At 34.3% G+C, this 16,565-nt stretch overlaps 2 protein-coding genes across 2 annotated transcripts; one reads left to right on the forward strand and one right to left on the reverse strand.

The window, feature by feature from the left end:
* Positions 1-12,583: 12,583 nt before the first annotated feature.
* LOC100253434 (calcium-binding protein CP1) lies at positions 12,584-13,087 on the reverse strand (the record flags this gene model as incomplete). The annotated part of the gene is made up of 1 exon (XM_010651288.3): positions 12,584-13,087. A coding segment is annotated over one exon (504 nt), but the record flags the coding sequence as incomplete, so codon positions are not given.
* Positions 13,088-13,258: 171 nt separating this feature from the next.
* LOC132253728 (uncharacterized) lies at positions 13,259-13,844 on the forward strand. Its single transcript, XM_059736651.1, has 2 exons — positions 13,259-13,400; positions 13,478-13,844. The coding sequence occupies exons 1-2, from the start codon at positions 13,387-13,389 to the stop codon at positions 13,842-13,844; spliced, it is 381 nt and encodes a 126-aa protein (XP_059592634.1). The 5' UTR covers positions 13,259-13,386.
* Positions 13,845-16,565: the final 2,721 nt, after the last annotated feature.

Raw genomic sequence — 16,565 nt, forward strand, 5'->3', positions numbered from 1 at the left:
TTTAAATTAATATTTTTTAGAAAGTTTTTTCCAAAATAGTCTTTGAATCATTAATATAATTTTTTTATTTATAATTTAAAAATAAAAAATAATGTTGATTCTTCAATTATTTACAGAAGAGTTTTAAAAAATAATGAAAAATCTAAAAATGGTTAAATAAGAAAGAATAGTGGTGTGGACCTCGCATTTCGACTCATGCGTTTCCCACTCGATGGCGAACTCGATTTTTATTTAAAAAATGATTTTTATTTAAAAAATGATTTTTATTGACTATGAAAATGACTTGGAGTCGTCACTTATTTTTGTTTTATTTTTAAAAGGGTAAACAAAATAAGAAAGAAAAACCCTAAATGTGACTCCTTAATTTGAAAAAGACGGTCTGCGAAAAATCGGATCGGGTTCGGGGGTCAAGTTACTTATCAGGAAGGTACGGTAAAGACCGTAGCACCCCTCTAAGCCCCTAAAATGGGTCTCTACTAATAAAATGGAGCAATCATGGCAATTAATTAGGAAATCAATGGATACCCGGAACTATCATGCACATATGAGAATCAGAATATGCATAGAGAATAACCAAAGTGGAAGTGGATGTGTACCTGTTCAGCAAACGGCAACGCGCTATCACAAAATAGGGTTAGTGGACAAACGCAGGTTGATTATGTACATATCATGGAACATAGCGAATCAATCACGCATGGCAAATAAATCAATCAATCGATCAATCAATCATAAAATCATGTATGTGGGGCCCCCACCAAAGCCCGATCTATCTTGCACGAATTAGCCTCACAAATTCTATTATTCTGGAATTATGAAAATTGCATTCGTGCTTATGTAAAATCAATAGAAACAAGAGATTATTTGAAACCCGAAAGGAATTAAAACTGTTAGAGAGAAAATTGGATTTTCGAAATTTATTTGAAGATTGGAGTCTCGAAGATTGTTTGATAATTGGAGTCTCGAAAATTATTTGGAAATTAAATTTAAGAATTGGAATTTTGGAAATTAAATGAAGGTGGAAAGTGGAAATTAAATTCGGAAGTTAGAAAATTGGAATTGTCTAATGATGGAATTTTTTAAAAAATAAAATTTGAAAATAATTAAAGTTTGGGAAGTTAAAGTATTGAAAACTAGATTTTTAAAAATGGGAGCTTTTGAAAAATTAAATTAGAATTGGAGCTTTGAGAAATTAAATTGAAACTAGAGTTTTTTTTGGTATATTATTTTAAGATTAAAATCTTGAAAATGAAATTTTTGGGCATCAAAAGTTGAAGAAAACTAATAAAATAATAGAATGAAATAAAATAAAAAGAGGCTTACCATCAAAACGTGTACACAACATGAGGAATCAATAAATGGAAAGAAAAGGCCCCACAAACCTATTTTTTTAAGTCTCTTCCTAGAAAGTCCACTTATAATTTTGCCCATTGGATAATAAGGTGATCCCATACTTTGCAACCATATCCATATGACCATATAGACCAAAAAAAGTGTGCTGGAGCTAGTAAATAAAGTCAAACCACTTACCCTATTATAATAATAATTCTACTTGGAAAAATGCTCCGAGCCTTCACTGTTGCTGAAACTCTATGCATATATATGTAAAAAAAAACAGCTGACATACCTAATGGCCGTGAAGGTACTAAAAAAATGGGGTGTGCAGTTGGTGCGGCGGCGAATGGAAAAGAACCAACTGTGACATGGAGTTGATGCTATGGTGGATGAGCAGCCCGGTGATAAAGAAAAGTCAGTAGCCCGGTGATGAAAAAGAATAGCAGTCCGGTGATGAAAAGAAATCAACAGCCTGGTGATAAAAATATGGCAGCCCAGTGACTGAAAAAAAATGGCTCTCTTCCCTCTGAAAAACTCCTTGGCTCTCTCTGCTTTTTTTTTTTTTTTTTGGCTCCCCTCTAAAACTCTCTCCGTAAAGCCTTTCTTTTTCCAGCTCTCTATTCCCTCTGCTCCCAGCTGCTGCCCGGTTTTCCTCTCCAATGCACAACCGACAGCACGACGAAGGCAAGCTTCAATCTCTTCCCCCACTGTTCTTACATTTGTCACTCTTGTTTAACCTCAGGCCCAACACGCTGCCAGTTTTGGATGATGAACTCTTTGCATGCAAGCTTCTCTGTTTACGGATATTAAAAAAAGAACAAAAGATCCTAAAAAATAGAGCATACATCTCGTTAACGTCTCTGCTTCATCTGAAACCATAGGTGGCTCAATCGGTTTTATCAAATACAAGAAACAGCCTTTGTGTATAGGCCTTCATTCACAAAAAGGATCACAAATATAGGAGCCAAAACAACAAAAAATGAGGGAAAGATAATCAAGGAATAAAGTAGAAAAACATGAGTGTATCAAGCCTCATGTCGGGTGGTATCCATGGGCAGATACAGGTGGGAAGATCTCAAGCCAGAGCCACAAAATACGTGAGAAACAGATCTCATCAACTCCAAACTAAACCATAAGGATAACGACAAGATCAACGACAACAAACAAGTGATCCAGAAAAATCAATGAAATTCAACATGAAATCCAACCCGGACTGATGAGCAATGCAAAACAAACCAAAATGAGAAAGGGATGAGGAGAATATGAATCAAAAGGGAGCAAGAGACTCACCCCAAACTCACCTGCAGCTGCCTTCTTTCTCTGTTATCTCCTTCTCTAGTAAGTTCTCCTCTAAGATCAATGGAACCAGCAAGCTCCCTTCTCTGTGACTCCCCTAATGGCTTCCTCTAATGGCCTCTCCTCTCCTCTCAGACTCCCCTCTCGTATATCATTTTTCTCTCCTGTTTCTATCTTCCACAGCAAACCACTCTGCCCGCTGCTACACATCCCATCTGGTGGCTACTTTCATCATCAGCATGGCGTCTCTGCTCCTCTCCAGCTGGGGGTCCCCTACCCCTTCTAACAATATCATGAAAATTCCAAAAAAAACAAACCTCCCGGGTCCTCACTACCAAAGGGGGTCTACAAATATGCCCCTCTTCGGTAGAGCTCACGAGTGTAAGGAATATGAACACTGGAGTGAAAAGCAAGTGTGAATAGTGAGTGGAATGAAGTGAACTCTACCGAAGAACCAAGGAGACCCCCATAGGGATAATAGTGAAACGCAAACTCATTCAGGCTAGCAGACGAACACAAAGGCTCTAATCCTAAAAGGAAAACATATCTCAAAGCGCCTCTGAAGCTATACTAAGGACTTAGGCTCCCTCTAGGATATCTCCAAAAATGACTCGAAAGACCATGTCAAAGATGAGTAACAGTCGAACCACCCTGGAGTATAGACAAAACGCGTCTAAAGGAGACTGCCCTATGTGGACTATATAAGGATGCTAAGTGTAGGGTGCCCAACAACATGACAAAAATATGCGTCACGGACTCAAAGAACTATGTCATGTACAGTGGAAGGGGGAAGTCTAGAAGAGCAATGATGAATAAGCGATGAGCACTAAGCAATCAGGTGAAGAGAACGACTCTAAACGCCCAAAATGAAGGGAGATGGTGACTCGAAATCAAACAAGACTCGACTCAATCTAACAAAACAATGACCGATCGATATAGGTGCGGTCCCAAAAACTCAAACTGACATGACAAGGAGATGGCCGATCGATATAGATGCGGCCTCGACTCAAACTGACACGACGAATGACCGATCGATATAGGTGCGGTCCTGACTCGAAAAACACAAACTGACATTAAGATGGCCGATCGATATAGGTGCGGCCTCGACTCAGACTGACATGATGAATGACCGATAGATATAGGTGCGGTCCCAGAAGCTGAACTGATAGGAAGATGCCCAATTGATATAGGTGCGGCCCCAGAAACTGAACTGATAGGAAGATGGCCGATTGATATAGGTGCAGCCCCGACTCAGACTGACATGATGAATGACCGATCGATATAGGTGCGGTCCCGACTCGAACTGAATTGATAGGAAGGTGACCGATCGATATAGGTGCGGCCCCGACTCAAACTGACAGGAAGATGGTCGATCGATATAGGTGCGGCCCCGACTCAGACTGACATGATGAATGACCGATCGATATAGGTGCGGTCCTAGAAACTGAACTGATAGGAAGATGGCCAATTGATATAGGTGCGGCCCCGGAAACTGACACGACGAATGACCGATCGATTAGGTGCGGTCCCGACTCAAACTGACAGGAAGATGGTCGATCGATATAGGTGCGGCCTCGACTCAGACTGACATGATGAATGACCGATTGATATAGGTGCGGTCCTAGAAACTGAACTGATAGGAAGAATGCTCTGATCAAGTGGCCCAAAGCCAAAGGATGATAAGATGAAGATACCAGCAGACCCGGTCGGAGGGGATATGCCCTAGTATGACAACTCATGAGGATCGACAATTAGGTCGAAAGATAATGAAGCCTGTGAAAGGTCCGATGATCTCGGGGAAGGAAGGTATGCCCCAGTATGCAACTCTCGGGGTCGACAACTAGATCAAAAGTGAATGAAACCTGTGGAAGGTCCAATGCTCTCGGAGAGGGGGTATGCCCCAATATGTAATGATGAACAAATAGAGATGCAAAATGCCTCAAAACTACTGTACTCTGAGATATGCTCATCCATCATGTAATGAAAATATCCAACCTCAAATAGGTAATGCCAAACAGGATCGTGCATCGTGACACCATGCTGACAAAACAAGACTAACTGATGAATAAAACAATGATGACCAATGCTCGAAATGCAAAGGGCAAACAAAATCAACACTCATCGTGCCAACTACCAAAATGAAAGCATCATCACTAATAAATCGACAATCTGTCAGGCTCTGCCATCATGGAAAATGTTGAACTTAAAGTCCAAAAGAATGTATGAAAACATAACCAAGGCGATCGAGGACTGATCTACATCTCCTCCTAATAAAGAAAAAGGTGAAGTCATGTGCCACGGTAAGATGTGTAGGATAAAAGAAGGTGATGATCAAGCTCTAGTAAGATAGAAAGTACAAAAGTAACAAGGGTGAAATGTCTGAGTATGAAATGAAAGGTAGAGAGATATCTTAGACCATCCAAGTATGCCGAGAAGACTAAACCCAAGGTATCAAGAGCTCCATAATCCATCGAAAAGCAGTAATCACAAACAGGAAGTCAAATCTCGATGTCGAAACATCCAACTAGGTGGCTATGCCATAGTGTGCAATGAGAACAACATGAAACAATCCAATAATCTCCATATCACTCATCAGATGCTCCAATGTCAAGAACCAATCTGATCTCCCTTCAAAAGATGGACATGTCCCAGTGTAAAGGATCCAAATAGGGTGGCTATGCTCCAATGAAAAATGCTCTCCATCCCGGCTATGTCCCAGTGTAAAGTAGTGTATCCGAGTCAACAAATCAATCAACCTCTACTCCTGGTGCCAAAACGGAAACATCTCAACGTAATCCATAGAAATCAAAATCCCCGGGCTCCATGAATGTGAATATGGTGGCTATGCCCCAGTATAAACCATCTAAAGTGACTATGCTCCAAGATAAATCAAAGTCCATCACCAATGAGAGGGCTATGCCTCAAAATAAATCGTCATCTCAAAAATCAACCATCAATGAGTAGAGTGTGTCCCAATGCAGAGTATCAAGTAGAGTGACTGTATCTCCAATAAAAGTGCTCTCTGAAGTGGCTATGCCCCAGTGTAGGGTCATCCCACAACTACTAATCTATCATAATCCACAAGAAGAAACGAACTGACTATGCCTCAGCATAAAGCATCATCCCGAAAGAAAACGTCATCGATGAGGGGGGTATGCCCCAGTGTAGATAACGGCGCTTCCGAAAATCCATCACTGATAAGAGGGGTATGCCTTAGTGTAATCTATCACCTCGACCCCTCATCCATCATGCTCCAAGGAATAATCTCCGACTAATCTCCAGTATTGCCCACGTGTGAGCTGTCAAACACAATGCGTGAAGTAATGGCCTCAGGGTGGTCTTCAGACACAGGACGTAACGTAGGCCAAGGTAATAGGGTGAAAGAAATGAAAGGAAACTAGGCTCAAAGATCCCAATGATATAATCCCCCATACCCCTCGTGCATGAGATGCAATGTGTAGAAAACGTCACGAGTCCCGGACTTAAGGGTCCCCACACGAAAAGTGATGATAAATGAATAGTCACATCGAATAAGCAAGCATGAAGTGCGGATGCTGAACTCATGTCAAACATCAAGCAGGATAAGAAAAGAATGAGATAAGATGAAGTGGAGTGAAACGGAGGAATAAAATAAGATAGAAGAAGACGAAGAGATAGAAAAGTGAGTGATGGTCAACTCGCATCAAAGCATGGAAAATAGTCACATCTGAAATAGACGGAATGATGGATAGAGCAAGGATCCATAGATACTAAAGAAAGGTCGCTCGTCTCTCTCACAAAAACGAACGGGCAAATCATACTCTCACCCAAAATATACCAAGATAGAATCTCGTAAAGAAGTTCTCATACGAACTCTCACTAACACATAAACTCAATCAAGCAAACTAGCACATTCATACATGTGCTCAATGGAAAACGATATAATGAACAATACATTTTTTTTTTTGTTTTTATTTTTTATTTTTTTTTTATTGTTGTTGTTGTTTTTTTTTTTTTTTTTTTTTTTTTGTTTTTTTGCGCATACCCTGATCAATAATGAATGAACTCCCATGAAAATACATACCCAAATGATCAAACCCTCTCCACATACGAATGTAACATGAATCCTCACTAACAAGACAACCTCTCAAAATAACATCTCTGAACCACTGCCCTTAAGGCGAACAGGGGAGGAACATGACAATCCTCCATGCAGTGACGTGTGGAAAACCACCACTCAAGGTGAAACACGGATAATGTCGAGTAAGCAATAATGAAAGAAAAAGCAGAGAACGAATATCACAAGTGGTGATATGTGATATAAGAAAAATAGTGATGAAATGATGCCCAAGTGGAAAATATCACAGTGGAGAGTGAAGAATGAGGCTCGAACAAGTATGTCAGGTTTGGAACTCATGACGTATCCAAACATAGCATGCAAGCACTACAGGGTCCCCAACCCGGTGTAATAGGTAAATAAGGTGATGAAAGAAAAGGCTATGTGCTCGTATGAGGCTCAAAGGGCTAGCAACGGGTAACTCTATATGTGAGGGTGATAAAGTAAATAGGCTCATGAAATGATGGCCACCCATCCTTTGACCAAAACCTCGAACATCGTGTTTTCGAGATCTCACATGGCCAATACTAAAGATTGGCATCCATCCAACATAGTCATGGCGACTCCTCTGAAATCGTGCGAAAACTCCCACTGATGCTCTATGATAACCGTCAATGTCCTCTGATAATCACCTCACTCCATCACCATAAGCCACTCACCATCGTCTCATAAAATCACCGTGTCTAATCATCCCGACTCTCTGAAGTCATGTGCAACAACTCAAATCTGGATGCTCCATGATAACCCCTTTATCTCAACAATATCGCCAAACAATCAAACCACTCTCTCATCGTGATCCATCTATTATCGTGTAAAGCTTACCTCGGGTCTAGCCATCTCAGAGTCTACCTAGTCAGATCAAGGAAATAATGGAAAAGAAAGGCAATGGTACTGTAGCATGATAAGGCGAACAAAGGTAGTAAAGTCGTGTAATGGTACCAAGGGGTGGTGTCATGTCAGGCTCAAAATGGGTAGGTCGACAAGTCCACAGAGTCAGGGTATGGATATGGATATGGTACTGCTCTGAACAGAAGGTGAAATGGGTCACAGTCTCGAACTCCCTAGGTCGATCTCCTAATCCTAGGTCAATAGGCTCAATATCCTCTATGATAGGTCAAGCCAAAGTGATCATGACGCGCAGATGAATAGATGTCCCAAGTCAAAAGTACAACACATCATTTGATATATGGTCCTATGATGGCAATCTAAGACTGGAAATATGACAGAAACTCTAAGGTCATAAAGGTGTCCACTGTGAGATGGCTGCAAATGTGACCAGAGAATCTTTTATTTTCCTTTATAAATCAATATAAATTAACATATTACTTTTATTTTCAGAGTTATTCAAATAAAATCAAGAGAGGAGTTAAGAGATGAGATCCACATCGTCGCCCTCGATAGCATTGTGAGTCTTACACAGGGCCTCGATAACATTGTGAGTCTCAACTTCTTGTGTGTTGCCTCTTCATTTTTGGGACTCTCCCTTACCACTATAGGGTTGCGTAGCATGGATGGTCATCTTGACTGCGATCCCAATATAAACACGATCAAGAGCTTGATGTTATTTGAGGTCATTTCCTTCGCCTTTTTTCTCACATCATCATTGGTGGCTTATGACTTGAAGATAATGATCAGTCTCGTCAATGCTGCAGAATTAAATGAAGAGTTTAGAAGCCACTTCAACATAAAATCTATTCGAAAAGTGATGCTTTGTGTCATCTTCAGCTCAATCTTGGGATGTCTTTTTCTAATTCTCTCAATAGTGTATATCCTCCAGATTCGGTTAGGAATTTTGAGTCGTAAGAGTCCATCTACAGTCTAATGAGTGGTTGCTCTTGTTATTATTATTAGTTATGGTGTTATTTTCCATGTTGCTATTACTATCTCGGCGTTTTTATATGTATGATTTTTGGTTTATATTAGTATGTATGAAACATTATTAATGTGTTTAATTAGAATATGAGTATTTAGGTTTGTTTGTTTTCATCTACTGATATGTATGACATATTATGAATGTGTTTAATTATAATATGACTATTTGGTCACTAATATCCCATCCCTTTTTCATTCTGAGCTTAGTTTCTTTTAAGTTAAAATTTTCAATAATTGATTGAATATAATGGTTGATTGAGTAGAATATTGTATGGTTGTGAATTATTATTACTTTTGCTCTTTCAGCTGCCCGGCCGCCTTAAGGTCATTGTTTAGTGACATTTCCTATATTTTATTTTATATATTTTGAAATATTCACATAGGTTAGAAAAGATAAATAATTATTATAAAACACATTTTTTTCCTAAAAGAATGAAATATTTCACTAAAACAATATTTGAAATTTCTGATTCGGAAAAAGCATTTTTTTTTCCTGAAATTTGTAATTAATGGAAATGCACGCATAAAGCAAACTCCATAAGTGGAAATATTCGTATAGGTTAGAAAAAACAAATAATTACTATGAAACACATTTCTTTTTCCTGAAAAAATGAAATATTCCACTAAAATAATATTTTCTAAAATTATTCAATATTTTTCAATTTTTATAAAAGAATTCATCATATCATATAATTGGATCTTGTAAAGAATTAAAACTTTTGTGTTGCATTGGATTATTTTATTTTATTTTTGCATGGGAGTTGATAGGTTGGTAACCCACATAGCAAGTTTTTTTTCCTAAAAGAATAAAATATTCCACTAACACAATATTTGAAATTTGTGATTCAGAATAAACATTTTTCTCTTGAAATTTGTAATTAATGGAAATGCACGCATAAAACACATTTCCTAAGTGGAAATATTCACATAGGTTAGAAAAGATAAATAATTATTATAAAACATATTTTTTTCCTAAAAGAATGAAATATTTCATTAAAACAATATTTGAAATTTGTGATTCGGAAGAATCATTTTTTTTTCCTGAAATTTGTAATTAATGGAAATGCACGCATAAAGCATAATCTATAAGTGGAAATATTCGTATAGGTTAGAAAAAATAATAAAGAATTAAAACTTTTGTGTTGCATTGAATTATTTTATTTTATTTTTGCATGGGAGTTGACCGGTTCGTAACCCACATAGCAAGTTTTTTTTTCCTAAAAGAATGAAATATTCCACTAAAACAATATTTGAAATTTGTGATTCAGAATAAATATTTTTTTCCTTGAAATTTGTAATTAATGGAAATGCACGCATAAAGCACACTCCCTAAGTGAAAATATTCACACAGGTTAGAAAAGATAAATAATTATTATAAAACACATTTTTTTCCTAAAAGAATGAAATATTCCACTAAAAATATATTTGAAATTTGTGATTTGGAAGAAGCATTTTTTTTTTCCTAAAAATTTGTAATTAATGGAAATGCACGTATAAAGCATACTCCATAAGTGGAAATATTCGTATAGGTTAGAAAAAAAAAAAATAATTACTATGAAACACGTTTTTTTTCTTGAAAAAATGATATATTCCACTAAAATAATGTTTTCTAAAATTATTCAATATTTTTCAATTTTTATAAAAGAATTCATCATATTATATAATTGGATGTTGTACAGAATTAAAACTTTTGTTTTGCATTGGATTATATTATTTTATTTTTGTATAGGAGTTGACCAGTTGGTAACCCACATAGCAAGTTTTTTTTTTCCTAAAAGAATGAAATATTCCACTAAAACAATATTTGAAATTTGTGATTTCGAATAAGCATTTTTTTCATTGAAATTTGTAATTAATGGAAATGCACGCATAAAGCACACTCCCTAAATGGAAATATTCACATAGGTTAGAAAAGATAAATAATTATTATAAAACACATTTTTTTCCTAAAAGAATGAAATATTTCACTAAAACAATATTTGAAATTTGTGATTCGGAAAAAGAATTTTTTTTTTTCCCTAAAATTTGTAATTAATGGAAATGCAATTATTTTATTTTATTTTTGCATGGGAGTTGACCGGTTCGTAACCCACATAGCAAGTTTTTTTTTACTAAAAGAATGAAATATTCCACTAAAACAATATTTGAAATTTGTGATTCAGAATAAATATTTTTTTCCTTGAAATTTGTAATTAGTGAAAATGCACGCATAAAGCACACTCCCTAAGTGGAAATATTCACATAGGTTAGAAAAGATAAATAATTATTATAAAACACATTTTTTTCCTAAAAGAATGAAATATTCCACTAAAAATATATTTGAAATTTGTGATTCGGAAGAAGCATTTTTTTTTCCTAAAAATTTGTAATTAATGGAAATGCACGCATAAAGCAAACTCCATAAGTGGAAATATTCGTATAGGTTAGAAAAAATAAATAATTACTATGAAACACATTTCTTTTTCCTGAAAAAAATGAAATATTCCACTAAAATAATATTTTCTAAAATTATTCAATATTTTTCAATTTTTATAAAAGAATTCATCATATCATATAATTGGATGTTGTAAAGAATTAAAACTTTTGTGTTGCATTGGATTATTTTATTTTATTTTTGCATGGGAGTTGATCGGTTGGTAACCCACATAACAAGTTTTTTTTTTCTAAAAGAATGAAATATTCCACTAAAACAATATTTGAAATTTGTGATTCCGAATAAGCATTTTTTTCCTTGAAATTTGTAATTAATGGAAATGCACGCATAAAGCACACTCCCTAAGTGGAAATATTCACATAGGTTAGAAAAGATAAATAATTATTATAAAACACATTTTTTTCCTAAAAGAATGAAATATTTCACTAAAACAATATTTGAAATTTGTGATTCGGAAAAATCATTTTTTTTTTCCTGAAGTTTGTAATTAATGGAAATGCACGCATAAAGCAAACTCCATAAGTGAAAATATTCATATATGTTAGAAAAAACAAATAATTACTATGAAACACATTTCTTTTTCCTGAAAAAATGAAATATTCCTCTAAAATTATTCAATATTTTTCAATTTTTATAAAAGAATTCATCATATCATATAATTGGATATTGTAAAGAATTAAAACTTTTGTATTGCATTGGATTATTTTATTTTATTTTTGCAAGGGAGTTGATCGGTTGGTAACCCACATAGCAAGTTTTTTTTTCCTAAAAGAATAAAATATTCCACTAACACAATATTTGAAATTTGTGATTCAGAATAAGCATTTTTCTCTTGAAATTTGTAATTAATGGAAATGCACGCATAAAGCACATTCCCTAAGTGGAAATATTCACATAGGTTAGAAAAAAATAATTAGATCGAGGTGAAGATGGCACAAAGCATCACCTTCCGAATAGACTTTCTGTTGAAGTGGTTTCTAAACTCTTCATTTAACTCCGTAGCATTGATGAGACTGATCATTATCTTCAAGCCATAAGCCACCAACGATGATGCGAGAAAAAAAGCGAAAGAAATGACCTCAAATAACATCAAGTTTCTGATCGTGCTTATATTGGGATTGCAGCCAAAATGACCATCAATGCTCTGCAACTCCATAGTGGTGAGGGAGAGTCCGATAAATGTAAAGGCAGCACACAGGGAGTTGAGATTCACAACGCTGTCGAGGACGGCCAGGTGGATCTCATCTCTTAACTCCTCTCTTGATTTTACTTGAATAATTCTGAAAATAAAAATAATATATTAATTTATACTAATTTATAAAGGAAAATAAATTAGTTCTTTTTGAATCACATGTTTTATTATGAGAATTAGTTCTTTTTTGCATTTTTTATTTTAAAAGAAAAAAGGAAATTGACTGAGCTCTAAAGGGGAGGCTGGCAAGAAACTTGGAAAGCAACGCTTTTTTAGTTAATGGGACAAAAAGACGAGTTCGGCAAATATGCAGAAATTTCTTCATTTTATTTTACTTTTACATGTAAAAATATGTGCAAAATTAGTTAACATAATCAACGCCCAGGATCTTGAGCAGACCATCATAGGATACACCACTATCTTCATCACCGCCGCCCAATTTGATCATGGCCTTGATTTCTTCCTCAGTTGCAGAAAACCCGGCCCAATTCATATAGCTCTTCAAATCCTCGAGCCCTACTTTGCCGTCGTCGTCCCTGTCCATAACCTTACACACATCCTCCATCACCCCAGCGACGTCGTGGCCCTTGTTCCTCGGACTTCTCCGGCAGCCCAACACGTGTTCAAACTCATCGTACCCCACGAACCCATCCTTATTCGAATCCGCCACCGACATCATTGACCCGATCGCCTCCTCATCTCCGGAGACGCCGCCTGGGAATCCCGCGTAAAAGCTGCGGAGATCTTTGACACGATTTCCGTCCGGGCAGCCGTTGTGATTCTGACGAGGAAATATACAAAGAATCCAGCAAGAAGAATTCCACCATAGATGAACGTTTGAGAAGACTCCACTGGTAATCTGTATTCGATGTCACAGCATTTCATTTTCTCCTTCTCACTCACCAAAACATAATCTACATACCTGTTATATCATAGACAGATGATTACTACAAGGATCATAAAACCCTAATCAGAAATTTCAATTTCATAATCACCAAGAAGCTTTTTCCATGTGCAGGGCAACTTACTGTTGGGTGTAGATAGTGTTTTTCATTTTTTTTTGTGCAGATTTCGCTTTAATCCAAAACCCCCTAAGAGGGTTTGATCAGAAAATAACATTGGCTTTAAAGATCAATAGTAACCTGAATTCCAACCCTATCAAACATGGAGCCCCAACGGTATTTATCTTAATTTCAACATTCTTTTATTTCCCTTTATAAATTAGTATAAATTAACATATTGGTTTTATTTTCAGAATTATTCAAGTAAAATCAAGAGAGGAGTTAAGAGATGAGATCCACCTAGCCGCCCTCGACAGCGTTGTGAATCTCAACTCCCTGTGTGCTGCCTTTACATTTATCGGACTCTCCCTCACCACTATGGAGTTGCAGAGCATTGATGGTCGTTTTGGCTGCAATCCCAATATAAGCATGATCAGAAACTTGATGTTATTTGAGGTCATTTCTTTCGCTTTTTTTCTCGCATCATCGTTGGTGGCTTATGGCTTGAAGATAATGATTAGTCTCATCAATGCTGTAGAGTTAAATGAAGAGTTTAGAAACCACTTCAACAGAAAGTCTATTCGGAAGGTGATGCTTTGTGTCATCTTCACCTCGATCTAATTATTTTTTTCTAACCTATGTGAATATTTCCACTTAGGGAATGTGCTTTATGCGTGCATTTCCATTAATTACAAATTTCAAGAGAAAAATGCTTATTCTGAATCACAAATTTCAAATATTGTGTTAGTGGAATATTTTATTCTTTTAGGAAAAAAAAACTTGCTATGTGGGTTACCAACCGATCAACTCCCTTGCAAAAATAAAATAAAATAATCCAATGCAATACAAAAGTTTTAATTCTTTACAATATCCAATTATATGATATGATGAATTCTTTTATAAAAATTGAAAAATATTGAATAATTTTAGAGGAATATTTCATTTTTTCAGGAAAAAGAAATGTGTTTCATAGTAATTATTTGTTTTTTCTAACATATATGAATATTTCCACTTATGGAGTTTGCTTTATGCGTGCATTTCCATTAATTACAAACTTCAGGAAAAAAAAATGTTTTTTCCGAATCACAAATTTCAAATATTGTTTTAGTGAAATATTTCATTCTATTAGGAAAAAAATGTGTTTTATAATAATTATTTATCTTTTCTAACCTATGTGAATATTTCCACTTAGGGAGTGTGCTTTATGCGTGCATTTCCATTAATTACAAATTTCAAGGAAAAAAATGCTTATTCGGAATTACAAATTTCAAATATTGTTTTAGTGGAATATTTCATTCTTTTAGAAAAAAAAAACTTGTTATGTGGGTTACCAACCGATCAACTCCCATGCAAAAATAAAATAAAATAATCCAATGCAACACAAAAGTTTTAATTCTTTACAACATCCAATTATATGATATGATGAATTCTTTTATAAAAATTGAAAAATATTGAATAATTTTAGAAAACATTATTTTAGTGGAATATTTCATTTTTTCAAGAAAAAAAACGTGTTTCATAGTAATTATTTATTTATTTTTAACCTATACGAATATTTCCACTTATGGAGTATGCTTTATACGTGCATTTCCATTAATTACAAATTTTTAGGAAAAAAAAAAATGCTTCTTCCAAATCACAAATTTCAAATATATTTTTAGTGGAATATTTCATTCTTTTAGGAAAAAAATGTGTTTTATAATAATTATTTATCTTTTCTAACCTATGTGAATATTTTCACTTAGGGGGTGTGCTTTATGCGTGCATTTCCATTAATTACAAATTTCAAGGAAAAAAAATATTTATTCTGAATCATAAATTTCAAATATTGTTTTAGTGGAATATTTCATTCTTTTAGGAAAAAAAAAACTTGCTATGTGGGTTACGAACCGGTCAACTCCCATGCAAAAATAAAATAAAATAATTCAATGCAACACAAAAGTTTTAATTCTTTATTATTTTTTCTAACCTATACGAATATTTCCACTTATGGAGTATGCTTTATGCGTGCATTTCCATTAATTACAAATTTCAGGAAAAAAAAATGATTCTTCCGAATCACAAATTTCAAATATTGTTTTAATGAAATATTTCATTCTTTTAGGAAAAAAAATATGTTTTATAATAATTATTTATCTTTTCTAACCTATGTGAATATTTCCACTTAGGAAATGTGTTTTCTGCGTGCATTTCCATTAATTACAAATTTCAAGAGAAAAATGTTTATTCTGAATCACAAATTTCAAATATTATGTTAGTGGAATATTTTATTCTTTTAGGAAAAAAACTTGCTATGTGGGTTACCAACCTATCAACTCCCATGCAAAAATAAAATAAAATAATCCAATGCAATACAAAAGTTTTAATTCTTTACAACATCCAATTATATGATATGATGAATTCTTTTATAAAAATTAAAAAATATTGAATAATTTTAGAAAATATTATTTTAGTGGAATATTTCATTTTTTCAGGAAAAAGAAATGTGTGTCATAGTAATTATTTGTTTTTTCTAACATATACGTATATTTCCACTTATGGAGTTTGCTTTATGCGTGCATTTCCATTAATTACAAATTTCAGGAAAAAAAAAATGTTTTTTCCAAATCACAAATTTCAAATATTGTTTTAGTGAAATATTTCATTCTTTTAGGAAAAAAATGTGTTTTATAATAATTATTTATCTTTTCTAACCTATGTGAATATTTTCACTTAGGGAGTGTGCTTTATGCGTGCATTTCTATTAATTACAAATTTCAAGGAAAAAAATGTTTATTCTGAATCACAAATTTCAAATATTGTTTTAGTGGAATATTTCATTCTTTTAGGAAAAAAAAAACTTGCTATATGGGTTACCAACTGGTCAACTCCTATACAAAAATAAAATAATATAATCCAATGCAAAACAAAAGTTTTAATTCTTTACAACATCCAATTATATAATATGATGAATTCTTTTATAAAAATTGAAAAATATTGAATAATTTTAGAAAACATTATTTTAGTGGAATATTTCATTTTTTCAGGAAAAAAAAACGTGTTTCATAGTAATTATTTATTTTTTTTCTAACCTATACGAATATTTCCACTGATGGAGTATGCTTTATACGTGCATTTCCATTAATTACAAATTTTTAGGAAAAAAAATGCTTCTTCCGAATCACAAATTTCAAATATATTTTTAGTGGAATATTTCATTCTTTTAGGAAAAAAAATGTGTTTTATAATAATTATTTATCTTTTCTAACCTATGTGAATATTTTCACTTTGGGAGTGTGTTTTATGCGTGCATTTCCATTAATTACAAATTTCAAGGAAAAAAATGTTTATTCTGAATCACAA

This window comes from Vitis vinifera, chromosome 5 (genome assembly GCF_030704535.1).
Source record: "Vitis vinifera cultivar Pinot Noir 40024 chromosome 5, ASM3070453v1".
NCBI classification, from domain to species: Eukaryota; Viridiplantae; Streptophyta; class Magnoliopsida; order Vitales; family Vitaceae; genus Vitis; species Vitis vinifera.